Below are 15000 nucleotides of genomic sequence, written 5' to 3'. Positions count from 1 at the left end.
TGTCTCCCTCTCTTTCTTTGTTTCTCTCTGTTTCTCTCTCCCTCTCTCCCTTTGTCCCTCCCTCCCTCTCTCTCTCTCTCTCTCTCTCTCTCTTTCTGTCTGTGTGTCTCTGTCTCTCTCTCGCTCTCTCATACTCGGCCGTTCTACCAGCAGAGAGGCGGCTGCTGTTGATGCGTTGCTATGGAAACGCTAAAGTGGTCTGTTCATTGGTGGATTAGCTGCTCTGGAGGTTTCTTTTGATGGGGCAGCGCAAAGCATGCTGGGAGAAATGCACAAAGACGTGATAATGAACGCGTCGAGGTCTGTGACCTTTTAGTCTGCGCTGTGAGGTCAACGCTGTGTGATGTCACAGTGAAGGCACAGCTGTGTGATGTCACGCTGAGGTCACCGCTGTTTGTGATGTCAAGGTGATGTCACGAGGATGTCACCGCTGTTTGTGATGTCAAGGTGATGTCACCGCTGTTTGTGATGTCACGAGGATGTCACCGCTGTTTGTGATTTCACGGTGATGTCGCAGGCCGCTGAGAAACCTGTGAAGGGAACAAATGTGTTATGATGGTAGAGCTGGTCCTGCCTCCTGATTGGATGAACCGCAGATTAACCACGTAGAGAATATAGAAGCCATGCAGACAAAATGTCTTCCCACTCCTCCCCCTCTGAGCAAGGGAGGGAGGATGGGAGGGAGGGAGGGAGGGAGGGGATGACGTCACTCCAATAAGAGAGAGAGGGAGGCAGCAGAAAAGGGAGGGAGAGGGAAAAGGGGGGTGGATCTTATTAGAAAGAGGAATGTGGGAGCTTTTGTTTACTGAAGGCCTGTAATGAGAGAGGAGGGGAGGGAGGGGAGGGGGAGGGAGGGAGGGGGAGGGGGGCAGGGGGGAGAAATGGAAGGGAGCGAGGGGGAGGAAGAGAGATAAACGTTGAGAGAGCGAGATGGAGAGAGAGGGATGGAGAGGGATGGAGAGGGATAGAGAGGGGGAGGGAGGGAGGGAGGGAGGGAGGAATGCAGCAACGGGGCGAGCCAGGATGGCGGGGAGGAGGGCCGAGGTGGAGGGGGGGGGGTCTCGCCGGGTGGAATGTGGCCAGACTGTGATCACCTCTCCTGGCTAGATTAGACGGGACAGTGGGTCAGACGGACCTCCACAGAACACACACACACACACACGCACACACACACGCACACGCACACGCACACAAACACACACACGCACGCACACACACACACACACACACACACACACACACACACACACACACACACACACACACACACACACACACACACACACACACACACACACACACACACACAAAGCTCTCCTGGCAAAGTGAATCATGGATATTTTCGGACTTATTGCCTCGTTAGTTTTTGGACCCTTGTGGGAATGTTAATTGATTCTGATTTTTGATTTGTGTTATTAAAACTGCAAGAGGATGAATGTGGAGTTGATTAAAAACCCGAAACACGCAGACACACAAACCGACACACATTCAGTCACTTCCTGTCGGGAGAACCTTCTTGACGTCTCTAGTTCTGGAGGAGTGGTTCCCGGTTGTCACGGCGACCACAGACAGGCTCCCGTGTCAGGTGTTCGGTCCCTCGGTTAGTCATTGATGTTTACAAAGTGTGGTAGTGCCTTTTCCATTATCGAGGCAGCCAGTCACATACTTTAACACTAACCTGACGGTTTTTGAATGTGTGTGTGTGTGTGTGTGTGTGTGTGTGTGTGTGTGTGTGTGTGTGTGTGTCACACACATGTGACTATGAGCAGCAGCTGTAGGGTTGCACGCTCCGCGATATAAAAGATGAACACTAAAGTTTATGGCTGACTGAAATGTAGGTAACTCCCCAGCAGAGTATATTCCTCTCTCTCCCTCCGTCTCCGTCTCTCCAAGTGTTTCTCAGTCTCTCTCTATCTCTCTCTCTCCCCAATCATTCTCTCTCTCTCCCTCTCTGTCTCTGTCTCTGTCTCTGTCTCTGTCTCTGTCTCTGTCTCTCTCTCTCTCTCTCTCTCTCTCTCTCTCTCTCTCCCTCTCTCTCTGTCTCTATCTTTGTCTCTCTCTCTCTGTCTCTGTCTATATTCTGTCTCTCTGACTCGCTGTTTCTCTCTCTCCCCCATCATTCTCTCTCACTTTCTCTCTCTCTCTGTCTCTCTCTCTCTCTCTGTCTATGTCTCTCTCTCTGTCTCTCTCTCTCTCTCTCTGTCTCTCTGTCTCTCTGTCTCTAGGGTATGGATGATAGATGAATGGGGAGATAGAGAGAGGGTGGATGATAGAAAGAGAATGAATGGATGATGGAGAGATGATGAATGGATGATAGAGGGTTGAATGAATGATTGAGTGACGATGGAAGGATGATGGAGGGAGGGAGGACGTCTGAACTCGCTGGGACCCTGAAACACAGAAAAACACACAATCACAAAGTCCTCCGCCCACCGTATTACACAGGAATGTATTAATAAAGACATGTTTTAATCAGCTCCGTGTATTAACGGGCTCCTGCAGTATTCATGAGGCAGAACGGCCATGAGCCAGGCTCTATTACAGCCTCGTCCCGGCCTCTGGAAGTTGAATTATTAAACCATGGATCTGAAAGAGTCGTTTTCCCCCAGTCTCACCCCCCACCCGTCTCACCCCCCACCAGGGACCCTGGCCGGGACAGCGGCTCCCCAGGGAACCCTGCCCCTCTCTGGGCCTGATACACCCAGACAGCTCTCGATCTCGCTCCCTCTCTCGCTCTCTCTCGCTCGCTCTCTCTCGCTCGCTCTCTCGCTCTCTCTTGCTCTTGCGTTCGCTCTCGCTGTCTATATATATATATATGATTCTCTCTCTGTCTTTCTCCCACTCGCTCTATCTCTCCATGCCTCTCCTTCTATATGTCCCTATCCATTATGCTCTCCCCATACATCGCTCTATACCTCTCTCTCCATCTGTCTATCTCCCTCTATCGCACTTGTTCTTTAAAGCTCCCTCAATGTCCCATTACATACAGTATCCCTCCCTCCCTCCCTCCCTCTCTCTCTAACCCTCCCTTCTTCTCTCTCTCTCCCACTCTCCCTCCCTCTCTCTCTCCCATCTCCCTCCCTCCCTCCCTCCCTCTCTCTCTAACCCTCCCTTCTTCTCTCTCTCTCCCACTCTCCCTCCCTCCCTCCCTCCCTCGCTCTCTCTCTAACCCTCCCTTCTTCTCTCTCTCTCCCACTCTCCCTCCCTCTCTCTCTCCCCATCTCCCTCCCTCCCTCTCTCTCTAACCCTCCCTTCTTCTCTCTCTCTCCCACTCTCCCTCCCTCCCTCCCTCCCTCCCTCGCTCTCTCCCCTCCCTCTCCCTCTCTCCCTCTCCCTCTCTCCTTCCCTCCCCATCTCCCTGCCTCTCTCTCTCTCTCTCTCTCTCTCTCTCTACCTCCCTTCCTCCCTCCTTCTCTTATCTTAGTTCTTATTCTCTTATCTGCCACTCCCAGAATAGTAACCCCCCCAGGAATTTACTCTTTCTTCACCTCCGCCTCCTACCCTTCTCTCCTCATTCTTTCCTCCTCCACCTCCTCCTCTCCATCTCTCCTCCCCTCCTCTCTCCTCCAGCTCATCAACTCCTTCTCTCCTCCACCTCCATCACTCCTTCTCTCATCATCGTCTCTCTCCTTCACTTCTTATGACAAATGTACTTATTGTAACAAATGCACTTATTGTAAGTCGCTTTGGATAAAAGCGTCTGCTAAATGCCCTAAATGTAAAAAATGTAAATGTAAATCCTCCACGTCCTCCACTCCTCCCCTCATTCTGTCAATCCGTATCACACTGCAGTCCTTTTTTTTATTTCTATTTCTCTCTCTCTCTGTCTGTCTGTCTTTCTGTCTGTTGGTTTGTCTCTCTCTCTCTCTCTCTCTCTCTCTCTCTCTCTCCAGCCAGTCCCTCCTGATATTTTAGAGCAGCCTGACTTATTTCCTGACCCATGCAATTGTGTACACACACACACACACACACACACACACACACACACACACACACACGCACACACACACACTCCCACACACACTCTGGGAGGCAGCCTCCTCCCTGCGCCTCCCCCAGGGAGGAGTTCGGTGCCTGGGGCAGCGTGGTACCGACGGCCCCTGGCCTAGAGGCTGGGGGCCCGCTGACGTAGGCCCCTCCCCCCCAGGGGAGACACACGCTGGATGGATCGTAGATCAGTAGAGTAGAGGGCAATTTTAATGATAGAGATAGGCTCTTCATCACAGTCGTATTAGTAGTATTAGTGGCAGTATTAGTAGGGATCAATATTAATGATAGAGATAGGCTCTTCTTCACAGTCGTATTAGTAGTAGTAGTATTAGTAGGGATCAATATTAATGATAGAGATAGGCTCTTCGTCACAGTCGTATTAGTAGTATTAGTGGTAGTATTAGTAGGGATCAATATTAATGATAGAGATAGGCTCTTCTTCACAGTCGTATTAGTAGTAGTAGTATTAGTAGGGATCAATATTAATGATAGAGATAGGCTCTTCGTCACAGTCGTATTAGTAGTATTAGTGGTAGTATTAGTAGGGATCAATATTAATGATAGAGATAGGCTCTTCTTCACAGTCATATTAGTAGTAGTATTAGTAGGGATCAATATTAATGATAGTGATCTTCATCACAGTCGTATGAGTAGTATTAATGGTAGTATTAGTAGGGATCAATATTAATGATAGAGATAGGGTCTTCATCACAGTCGTATTAGTAGTATTAGTAGGGATCAATATTAATGATAGAGATAGGCTCTTCTTCACAGTCGTATTAGTAGTATTAGTGGTAGTATTAGTAGGGATCAATATTAATGATAGAGATAGGCTCTTCTTCACAGTCGTATTAGTAGTAGTATAAGTAGGGATCAATATTAATGATAGCGATCTTCATCACAGTCGTATGAGTAGTATTAATGGTAGTATTAGTAGGGACCAATATTAATGATAGAGATAGGGTCTTCATCACAGTCGTATTAGTAGTATTAGTAGGGATCAATATTAATGATAGAGATAGGCTCTTCTTCACAGTCGTATTAGTAGTAGTATTAGTAGTAGTATTAGTAGGGATCAATTTTAATGATAGAGATAGGCTCTTCATCACAGTCGTATTAGTAGTATTAGTGGCAGTATTAGTAGGGATCAATATTAATGATAGAGATAGGCTCTTCTTCACAGTCGTATTAGTAGTAGTAGTATTAGTAGGGATCAATATTAATGATAGAGATAGGCTCTTCGTCACAGTCGTATTAGTAGTATTAGTGGTAGTATTAGTAGGGATCAATATTAATGATAGAGATAGGCTCTTCTTCACAGTCGTATTAGTAGTAGTATTAGTAGGGATCAATATTAATGATAGCGATCTTCATCACAGTCGTATGAGTAGTATTAATGGTAGTATTAGTAGGGACCAATACTAATGATAGAGATAGGGTCTTCATCACAGTCGTATTAGTAGTATTAGTAGGGATCAATATTAATGATAGAGATAGGCTCTTCTTCACAGTCGTATTAGTAGTAGTATTAGTAGTAGTATTAGTAGGGATCAATTTTAATGATAGAGATAGGCTCTTCATCACAGTCGTATTAGTAGTATTAGTGGCAGTATTAGTAGGGATCAATATTAATGATAGAGATAGGCTCTTCTTCACAGTCGTATTAGTAGTAGTAGTATTAGTAGGGATCAATATTAATGATAGAGATAGGCTCTTCTTCACAGTCGTATTAGTAGTAGTATTAGTAGGGATCAATATTAATGATAGCGATCTTCATCACAGTCATAGTAGTAGTATTAGCAGTAATATTAGTAGGATCAATATTAATGATAGCGATCTTCATCACAGTCATAGTAGTAGTATTAGCAGTAATATTAGTAGGGATCAATATTAATGATAGCGATCTTCATCACAGTCATAGTAGTAGTATTAGCAGTAATATTAGTAGGGATCAATATTAATGATAGAGATAGGGTCTTCTTCACAGTCGTATTAGTAGTAGTATTAGTAGGGATCAATATTAATGCTAGAGATAGTGTCTTTATGAGTAGTATTGGTAGTAAAAGTAGTATTGTCAATGATAGAGATAGTTTCTTCATCACAGTAATAGTAGTAGTATCAGTAGTAGCATTAATGCTAGAAATTGTGTCTCATGACAGTATTAGTAGTGTTAATAGTAGTATTTAGAAGTAGTATTATTCGTGGTAGTATCAGTAGAAGTCGTAATGACAGGTGTCACCCAGGTGTGTCACGCAGGTGTGGCTTTCTGCTGACACACCTGCAGCCCAGTGTGTATATTTATAGTCCTAGATTACCCAGAGTGGCTTCCCACAACCCTTTCACTGAACTGGGCAGCAAAACCAAGGTGTTGCATTCTGGGAGCATGAGACTGATAGGAGAATTCTCTATCATTCATTCTCCCTCTCTTTCTCTCTCTCTCCCTCTCTCTCTCTTTTTCTCTCTCTTTCGCTCCTTCTCTCTGTATTTACTTCTCTCTCTCTCGCTCTCTCTCTCTCTTTCTCTCTCTTTCGCTCCTTCTCTCTCTATTTACTTCTCTCTCTCTCTCTCTCTCTCTCTCTCTCTCTCTCTCTCTTTCGCTCCTCCTCTCTCTATTTACTTCTCTCTCATTCTCTCTCTCTCTGGGCCTGTATGTGTCCCTCTCTCTCTGTCATGAATCCCCTATGTCTCTCGCTCTTTCTTTACCTGTCTCTCCTCGATGGATCTTATGAAAGTGCCGGTGACTCACTGGCTTCCTCCATGCCTTCAGAGAACAGCACCTGACCGCTTTGCTGCCAATAACCATAATAACTGTGTGTGTGTGTGTGTGTGTGCGTGTGCATATGTGTATTTTTTATGTGTGTATGTGTGTGTGTATGTGCGTGTGCATGCGTGCGTGCGTGCGTGCGTGCGTGCGTGTGCACGTATGTGTGTGAAGTGTGAAGTGTGTTCCTGGAGCAGCCAGCTGCCTCTCCTGATAAACCAGGTGAAACAGAGAGAAAGCAGGTTCAAGGATATAAGTTACAGCACACAGAGGACCGGTCGAAAGGTCTATAGAATGAGCTGTCCAAACAGAGTTTATGTGTCACGTGTGTGTCACAATGTGTGTCTGCGTGAGCTCATGTAAATCTAGGATTACGCACATGTAAATCTCTCTTGCTTTCATAACACTAAATATCATACAATGCAAAATACCATAAAGATATTATCTCAGAGGTGGGTCCGGGACGTCCCAGTTGGAGCCTCCCAGTCCATATATACTGCTACGCTGGTCTCGATTCTGAAGCGTCTTGTACTGGCTGATCACCACCACACCTGCTGGTAAAATAGGGGCCCTTTAACAGAAAACATCACACCACCACCAAGACACTGCCTCTGTTATCTCCGATCAGTCACCTGTGCAGGTGACGTTACCTGAGACCTGCTTTTCCCTGCCCAGGTTTGTCCTTTGCGGCTCCCCCATGACTGAGGGTGGGGTAGCTCCTGACCTGGCCGGTGAGTCAGTGTTTACACGGTAACGGGCTGATAACGGCTACATGACGCACCTGTATGTGATAACATGCAGGTGTGTGCTCAGTGGCCCCGCCCCCTGTACAGGTGACCAGGAGAGGTCACCCCCCCCCTCCCCCCGAAGTAGCTGTTATGTCACAGGTACAGGATATGTTTCAGGGTCGGCCTGACGCTGCTTATCTTCTAGCTCCACCTAGCAGGCTCCCTGGAGAGGTGTTTGAACCTGCTGTTGATCCTGACGCATCGACCTATCGTCAGGGGCTTCAGATGATCAGAGATACGTACAACTGGAGGAAACGTGGGGGGCGAGGCCGTGTGTGGGGCCCATAGGGGCCCGGCTTGGGGTCTTTCATTACGTCACGTTCACTCTTTCATACAGAGACAGACGAAGGGATGAAGGCATGACAGGAACCAGCCCCTTTGAGAGCGCATGTGTTTATACACTGTGTGTGTTTGTGTGTGTGCGTGCGGATGTGTATGTGTATGTATGTATGTGTGTGTGTGTGTGTGTGTGTGTGTGTGTGGTTGTGTATGTCTGTTTGTGTGTGTGTGTGTGTACGGATGGGTGTGTGTGTGTGTCTGTGTGTGAGTCTGTGTAGGTGTGTGTGTGTCTGTGTGTGTGTGTGTGTGTGTGTGTGTGTGTGTACGGATGGGTGTGTGTGTGTGTGTCTGTGTGTGAGTCTGTGTATGTGTATAGGTGTGTATGTGTGTGTGTGTCTGTGTGTGTGTGTGTGTGTGTGTGTGTGTGTGTGTGTACGGATGGGTGTGTGCGTGTGTCTGTGTGTGAGTCTGTGTATGCGTGTAGGTGTGTATGTGTGTATGTGTATGTGTGTCTGTGTGTGTGTGTGGTTGTGTATGTCTGTTTGTGTGTGTGTGTGTGTACGGATGGGTGTGTGTGTGTGTCTGTGTGTGAGTCTGTGTAGGTGTGTGTGTGTCTGTGTGTGTGTGTGTGTGTGTGTGTGTACGGATGGGTGTGTGTGTGTGTGTCTGTGTGTGAGTCTGTGTATGTGTATAGGTGTGTATGTGTGTGTGTGTCTGTGTGTGTGTGTGTGTGTGTGTGTGTGTGTGTGTGTACGGATGGGTGTGTGCGTGTGTCTGTGTGTGAGTCTGTGTATGCGTGTAGGTGTGTATGTGTGTATGTGTATGTGTGTCTGTGTGTGTGTGTGGGGGACAGCCTGTTTCTGTCCGAGTGTTTACGTGGTAAGCCTCCCTCTGGCGGGGGGGCGTGTGTAGTCAGCGAGCCGGTGGGAACTGTAAGGCGAGACGGCTGTTCTCTCATTGGACAATCACCGCTTTGTTATGGTCTCAACGAGGGGGGGGGGGTCAGGACCTGAGACCTGGAATCCTTATCTCCCACCTGACTGGATGCTTTCCCTTCACACACACACACACACACACACACACACACACACTCATAAACACACACAACTACACTATCCTGACGCGTAGGTCGAGGCCTTCTGGGTCCTCTAGTCCTTCTGGGACCGGTCTGGACCAGACCAGACCGGTCTAGAGAGGACCAGAGACCCGGGACCAGGCCCAGAGGAGGAGGCCTCAGTCCTCCTCCTCTGGCCTCCTCCCGGGTCCCACAGCCGCTCCTCCACTCATTAACCCCCGCGGCCGGGGGCCCGCTGGGGTTTGCCTGCTCTCTTAACACGCCTCGCCCCCAGCCCTCTCTCTGTATACAGCTGGGGGACGACGACCAGGGGGAAGAACCAAAGTCAGGCTGTTAATGTTCAGCCTCCTTCAATGTAGCCCGATCGCTATCAGAGAGACAAGGTCCAGCTGCACCTGTTACCCATTCATACCTGCTGCACTCACACCGTACCTTCACCTTTACCTTACTGTAACGCCACCTTCACTCCACCATAACTCCGCCTTACCTTAACCTCACCTCACCTTTCCCCTTAACTCCTCCACTCGCTTCAGCTCTGCGTCGTGCGGGAGAAGGCAGGGGTCCTCTGGCTCAAGGAGGCCTCACAGGTTAGACTGTGGGGATCGCAACCCACAACTTCTTGGCAGGGAGTCAAGCGCCCCAACCCCTCCTGCTAATGCTGCATCTTCACCTGCAGCTCTCGGACGATGAGCTGTGGCGCCAGACTTTCTAGATTCTTAATTTTCAGCCTACAGCATAGTAGACAGCATATGTAATAGTGTGGGTATTTGTTTGTGTGCATGTGTGTGCGCATGCGCAAGACTTTCTGTGTGTGTGTGTGTGTGTGTGTGTGTGTTTTTGTGGGTGTTTGTGTGTGTGTGTGTTTGTCTGTGTGAGTGTGTGTGTTTCTGTGTGTGTGAGTGTGCGTGCAAATGTTTGTGTGTGTGTGTGTGTGTGTGTTTGTGATTGTGTGTGCGTGTGTGTGTCGGTGAGTATGTGTTTGTGTGGCCCCAAGCTCTGTAACTCAACCCTCTGACCCACATGACTCCCATGATGCACCACAGCCATCTTCCTGGTTAAACACTCTAGGCTGTAATTAGACCAGCATGGCGCCATCTAGAGAGGAATGATCTTCTGATAATTAATGTCCTCTCTCTCTTCCTCTGGCTCGGTCTGTCTCTCCCTCTCTCTATCCCTCCCTCCACCTCTCTTTCGCCATCTCTCCCTCAATGTCCTCTCCCCCTCTCGTTATTACATTTTTTAGTTTATTAGCATTTCAAGAAAATGCGTATGTAGTGTACATGAAACATTAGTAAGTGACAACTATAAAATAATAATGAGGGTGATTATATTTACATCCATGAAGACACAGAACTAATCTACCTCCTTTCTCTCTCTCACCCCTCTCTCCCCTCTCCCCCCTCCCTCTCTCTCCCTCTCCCTCCCCCTCTCTCTCCCTCCCCCCCTCTCCCTCTCCCCCTCCCCCCCTGTCCCTCCCCCCTCTTTCTCTCTCCCCTCCCTCCCCCCTCCCCTCCCTCCCCCTCTCCCTCCCCCCTCCCTCTCACTCCCTCCCCCCTCTCTCTCCCCCCTCACCTCCTCTCTCCCTCCCCCCCCTCCCCTCTCCCCCCTCTCTCACCCCCCCTCTCTCTCCCTCCCCCTCCCTCTCCCCTCCCCCCCTCACCCCCTCTCTCCCCCTCACCCCCTCTCTCCCTCTCCCCCCTCTCTCTCCCTCCCCCCCTCTCCCCTCTCCCCCCTCTCTCACCCCCCCCCTCCCTCCCCTCCCTCCCCCCCCTCTCCAGAAGAGGCGGACTACTCGGCGTTCGGCACCGACTCCCTGACCCGTAAGCGGACCACCACCACCGCCGTGCTGTCGGCGGTCCTTCTGCGCCCCGACGCCGGCCGCCGCCGGCCCCCGCCCGTCCTCATCAGCCTGCCGCGCGACTTCCGGCCCGTCTCCTCCATCATCGACGTGGACATCCTGCCCGAGTCGCACCGCCGCGTGCGGCTCTACAAGCACGGCCAGGAGCGGCCGCTGGGCTTCTACATCCGCGACGGCTCCAGCGTGCGCGTCACGCCGCACGGCCTGGAGAAGGTGCCCGGCATCTTCATCTCCCGCATGGTCCCCGGCGGGCTGGCCGAGGGCACGGGGCTGCTGGCCGTCAACGACGAGGTGCTGGAGGTGAACGGCATCGAGGTGTCGGGGAAGAGCCTGGACCAGGTGACCGACATGATGATCGCCAACAGCCACAACCTCATCGTCACGGTGAAGCCCGCCAACCAGCGCAACAACGTGCTGCGCGGCGGCGGCGGCGGCGGCGGCGGCGGCGGCGGCGGCGGCGGAGCAGGGGGGATGTCCGGGAGCTCGGGGCGGTCCTCCGACAGCGGGGCGAGTTACTATGGTTACGGCGCGGCGTCCCAGGCGCCCGTCCTGCAGGACTTCCCGGCGGGGGAGGAGCTGGAGAGCGAGGACGAGGAGGAGGACCTGGTCATCGACGCGGCGGCGGCGGCGGCGGCGGCGGCGGCGGCGGCGGCGGCGGCGGGCGGGGGAGAGGACGGGGGCGGGGACGACGTCAGCCTGTCGGCGCTGCCGCGCTACGAGCCGCACCTCGGCATGCGCGCCGCGTCCGTCGCCGACAGCAACGGCGCCCTGCCGAGCCACGCCCCCTCCTACGCCCTCTCCCACCTCTACACCCACCCCGCCGGCGCGATGTTCGGCTCCACCCCCCGGCTGGCGACCAGCACGCCCTCGCCGGAACGGGCGGCGAGGAGGCGGAGCCTGGAGGAGGAAGGGACAGTCATCACACTGTAGATCACAAACACATATACAAATATACACACAAACACTGATAAACGCACACACACTAATACACACTGATACACACACACACATACACATAAACATGCAACCACACAGTCTTCACACACTATCTTTACACACCAATCCCTCACACTAAACACACACACATGCAAATGTGTAACCACACAAAAATACCCAACGCAAACACATATCACTATTATACAACGAAAGCTGCACACACTCGTATATAATGAAAGTACCTATTTATAAAGCACACAGAAATACGGACAGTACATAAATAATATCATAACAACACCGAAACAAAGGTGATAATAATATCGATCAGACATCCTCTTGCGTGCCTTAAGACACGGCCCAGCGAGAGGAAGTGAACCTCGCTCGCGTCTGAACTGAACTTATAGAAAGCACAACCCTGAATCCGGGTTCGAGTCCCGGCCTCTCTCTGCTGCTGCGGTGCCCTCAGCATCCGACGCTTCAAACACTTTGTCTTCAACCATCTGCTAGCTTTATTGACAATCACTCTTGTTGCCTCTCCCTCTCTTCCACAACACCCCCCACCCCCTTCCCACACCAGAGGATTAAGCCACTCCCCCTTTAGCGGATGGTCGCTAGGACTTTGACCACGTGGAGGTGTTGTCAGGGCAACGGACCAAGTGCTGACATCTGCAGAAATACTGTAGGGGTTGATTTAGAAAAAGAATGAAAAACAAGTCTGGTTTGTTTCCTGACGCTCACGTACTCATAACCACTGTTGTAGCTCCGCCTTCCTCGCTTCCTCTGTCGATGATTGGTTGGTTGATTAATTGATCATGAAATGTAACGATAATAAAGTTAACATTGGGTGCCTCTGGTCATCCATGGTTTATTGGTTTTAGGTTTTTGTTATTGTTTTTATCTCTGTGCAATCTTTCGTACCTCAGTCGTTCTGTTTTAAATGTGATTCTCTCTGGCCAGGCTTCCTGCACTGGGAACCATTCCCCTTCCCTCGTGTTCCCCTTCCTCCTCCAGGACTAGATATCAATGTGACTCCATCTCCATGACAACAAGTCACTCAGCTCTCTCGACTCGGAGCTTGACCCTCTCCCTCTCTCTCTCTCTCTCTCTCTCTCTCTCTCTCTCTCTCTCTCTCTCTCTCTCTCTCTCTGTTTATATGAAGCATTCCTCTCAGTCTCTAGTGTTTGGGTTCATCTCGTTCTTTATGTCCATCCGTGCCGTCCCCCTGCTCTACTGAGGCCTGTCTACAGGCAGAAGTACTGTGTAGTGGACGTTGTGCAGAGGAGGCCTTTGGCCTGGCCAGCGGTCATGGTACTACAGCAGCTCTGGCCTGGCTAGCGTCCGTTAGCTAGGCGTGTGTTTGCGTGGCCCGTATTAATATTAAGCTGTATTAATATTGACACACAGTGAAAAATCACCCTGGAAAATAACCGCTGGTCCTCCCCTTACAGCTCCCCTCTCTCACCCTTCTCGGCGGTCACCGTCGCTCTTCATCAGGGGGTTGTTTCGAGGTCAGGGAGGGGCTTGACACTGGGACACTGCCCTGTCTACAATAGGAGGTGTTCCCGCTAACATTGTAACCCTCTGCCCCCTGGGCTGATCCCCCCTGGGGTTAGCATTAGCTGCTATTGCTCAACAGAGCTAGCGGGACGAGTAGGGTCTGAAGTGTTGTGATGCTCCACAGTCCCACTGTTTTTACACACACACACACACACACACACACATATGATATGCAAATGTTGTGTATATACGCGCACTTGCACACACACACACACAGACAGACAGACAGACAGACAGACAGACAGACAGACAGACAGACAGACAGACAGACAGACAGACAGACAGACAGACAGACAGACAGACAGACAGACAGACAGACAGACAGACAGACAGACAGACAGACAGACAGACAGACAGACAGACAGACAGACAGACAGACAGACACACGCACACGCACACGCACACGCACACGCACACGCACACACACACTACAGTAGCAGTAGACCCATGTGTCCCAGACCGGGTCATGAATGGGAGAGAGTGGGAGAACTCTGAATGAAAACATGTTAATTTATTCATATTCATTTGTCCACCGGTACAACAGAACAACAACGCTATTTATTCTCTGATTATCTTTTCTTACAAATTATGATACCATTTTTTATTATGAACATTTCTTTCTTTATGCCATTTATTCGTAAATATAATCAACACATAGCTAGGTGTTTTTATTTTCTCATCATGGAATAGCAGATTCTGATTTCCAGTAATGTGAATTTATTTTTATTATATTTGTTCACTTTGGGGATACTTTTTATTTCGTTTTTGTCTTCATAAAACCTACACCATGGGCTAAACCGTTTATTTTTGCTTTGAGCATCTTTTTTTTAAATGATTGAGCAATGTTTTCGCCTGCCCAATAAATCCTAAGGTAGGCTATAGATTTGTACTTAAGATTGTCAGTATTTTCTTATCAACATTGATGTACATTTTTATGATCACATTCAAGGAAAATGTTTTGTGATGAACCTGAAATGTATAAATACATAGATATAAATATATATATGTAATCGTTGATTCAATGAGCTGGATAAAATAAACTAATGTGTAGATGACCTGCATCACTTCTTAATGGAAAATTATTTCAGCACATTCTCTGAGCACATTCATGACGAAAAATATCGTAACATATGATGACGATCACAGAAGAGTTGGACTCCACTCAACACTGATGTTTGTGTTGCTCTAGCACCGCCTGGTGGACATTCTGGAAACTGAACTTTGTTTTAGATGTTCGATTATGCCTCGGCGCAACCAGCGGCGGGCGGAGTCACTGACGCACATACATGACTTTATTTCGTAACGTGATAGTGAACCCAAAATTATTATAAAAACATAAAACTTATACATATAATTTAATCCAATCGATCCTGGACAACAGTTATATGATATTTCGCTATGCCGGAAACCAACCGAGGTATGAAAGGTGAGCACTAAACCAACTGACACGTCACGTGACGTGACGTGACGCAGGCCAACATGGCGCCGCAGTGCTGAGGCAGCAGCAGCAGCCCCGTCTCACCCGCCGCTCTGGACCACAGACACCGAGAAACCAGCCTGGTTTACCTTAGCCTCTCTCCGCCCCCTGCCTCCCCGCAGGGCCACAGGGCCAGGCCCGACATGACGGCCTGAACCGGCAGCACCTCCACCGCTCCCCCGGCCAGAGATGCTCCAGCAGCAGCCGCGACGACCACCCTCCTCTCACCCACAACACGCATCCCGGTCCCCGGCGGAGAGCACCCGCACCAAGAGCATG

At 49.8% G+C, this 15000-nt stretch overlaps 2 protein-coding genes across 2 annotated transcripts in view; both read left to right on the top strand.

Annotated features, from left to right (window-relative positions):
* pard6b (par-6 partitioning defective 6 homolog beta (C. elegans)) overlaps nt 1–14298 on the top strand; it is a 21263-nt gene extending 6965 nt beyond the window's left edge. Inside the window, exons 3-4 of the mRNA XM_079742295.1 lie at nt 10672–11360; nt 11424–14298. Of these exons, the coding sequence (XP_079598421.1) occupies nt 10672–11360; nt 11424–11681 (947 nt within the window). The 3' untranslated portion in view covers nt 11682–14298. The remainder of the gene's footprint in view (nt 1–10671; nt 11361–11423) is intronic.
* Nucleotides 14299–14728: 430 nt separating this feature from the next.
* Nucleotides 14729–15000, top strand: part of arfgef2 (ADP-ribosylation factor guanine nucleotide-exchange factor 2 (brefeldin A-inhibited)) — a 34662-nt gene continuing 34390 nt past the window's right edge. Inside the window, exon 1 of the mRNA XM_079741573.1 lies at nt 14729–15000. This exon is cut by the window's right edge and continues 94 nt beyond it. Coding sequence (XP_079597699.1) covers nt 14911–15000 — 90 coding nt within the window. The 5' untranslated portion in view covers nt 14729–14910.

The sequence above is a fragment of the Pollachius pollachius genome (assembly GCF_949987615.1).
Source record: "Pollachius pollachius genome assembly, chromosome: 8".
In the NCBI taxonomy this organism is placed as follows: Eukaryota; Metazoa; Chordata; class Actinopteri; order Gadiformes; family Gadidae; genus Pollachius; species Pollachius pollachius.
This window is presented reverse-complemented; position numbering and strand designations above follow the sequence as displayed.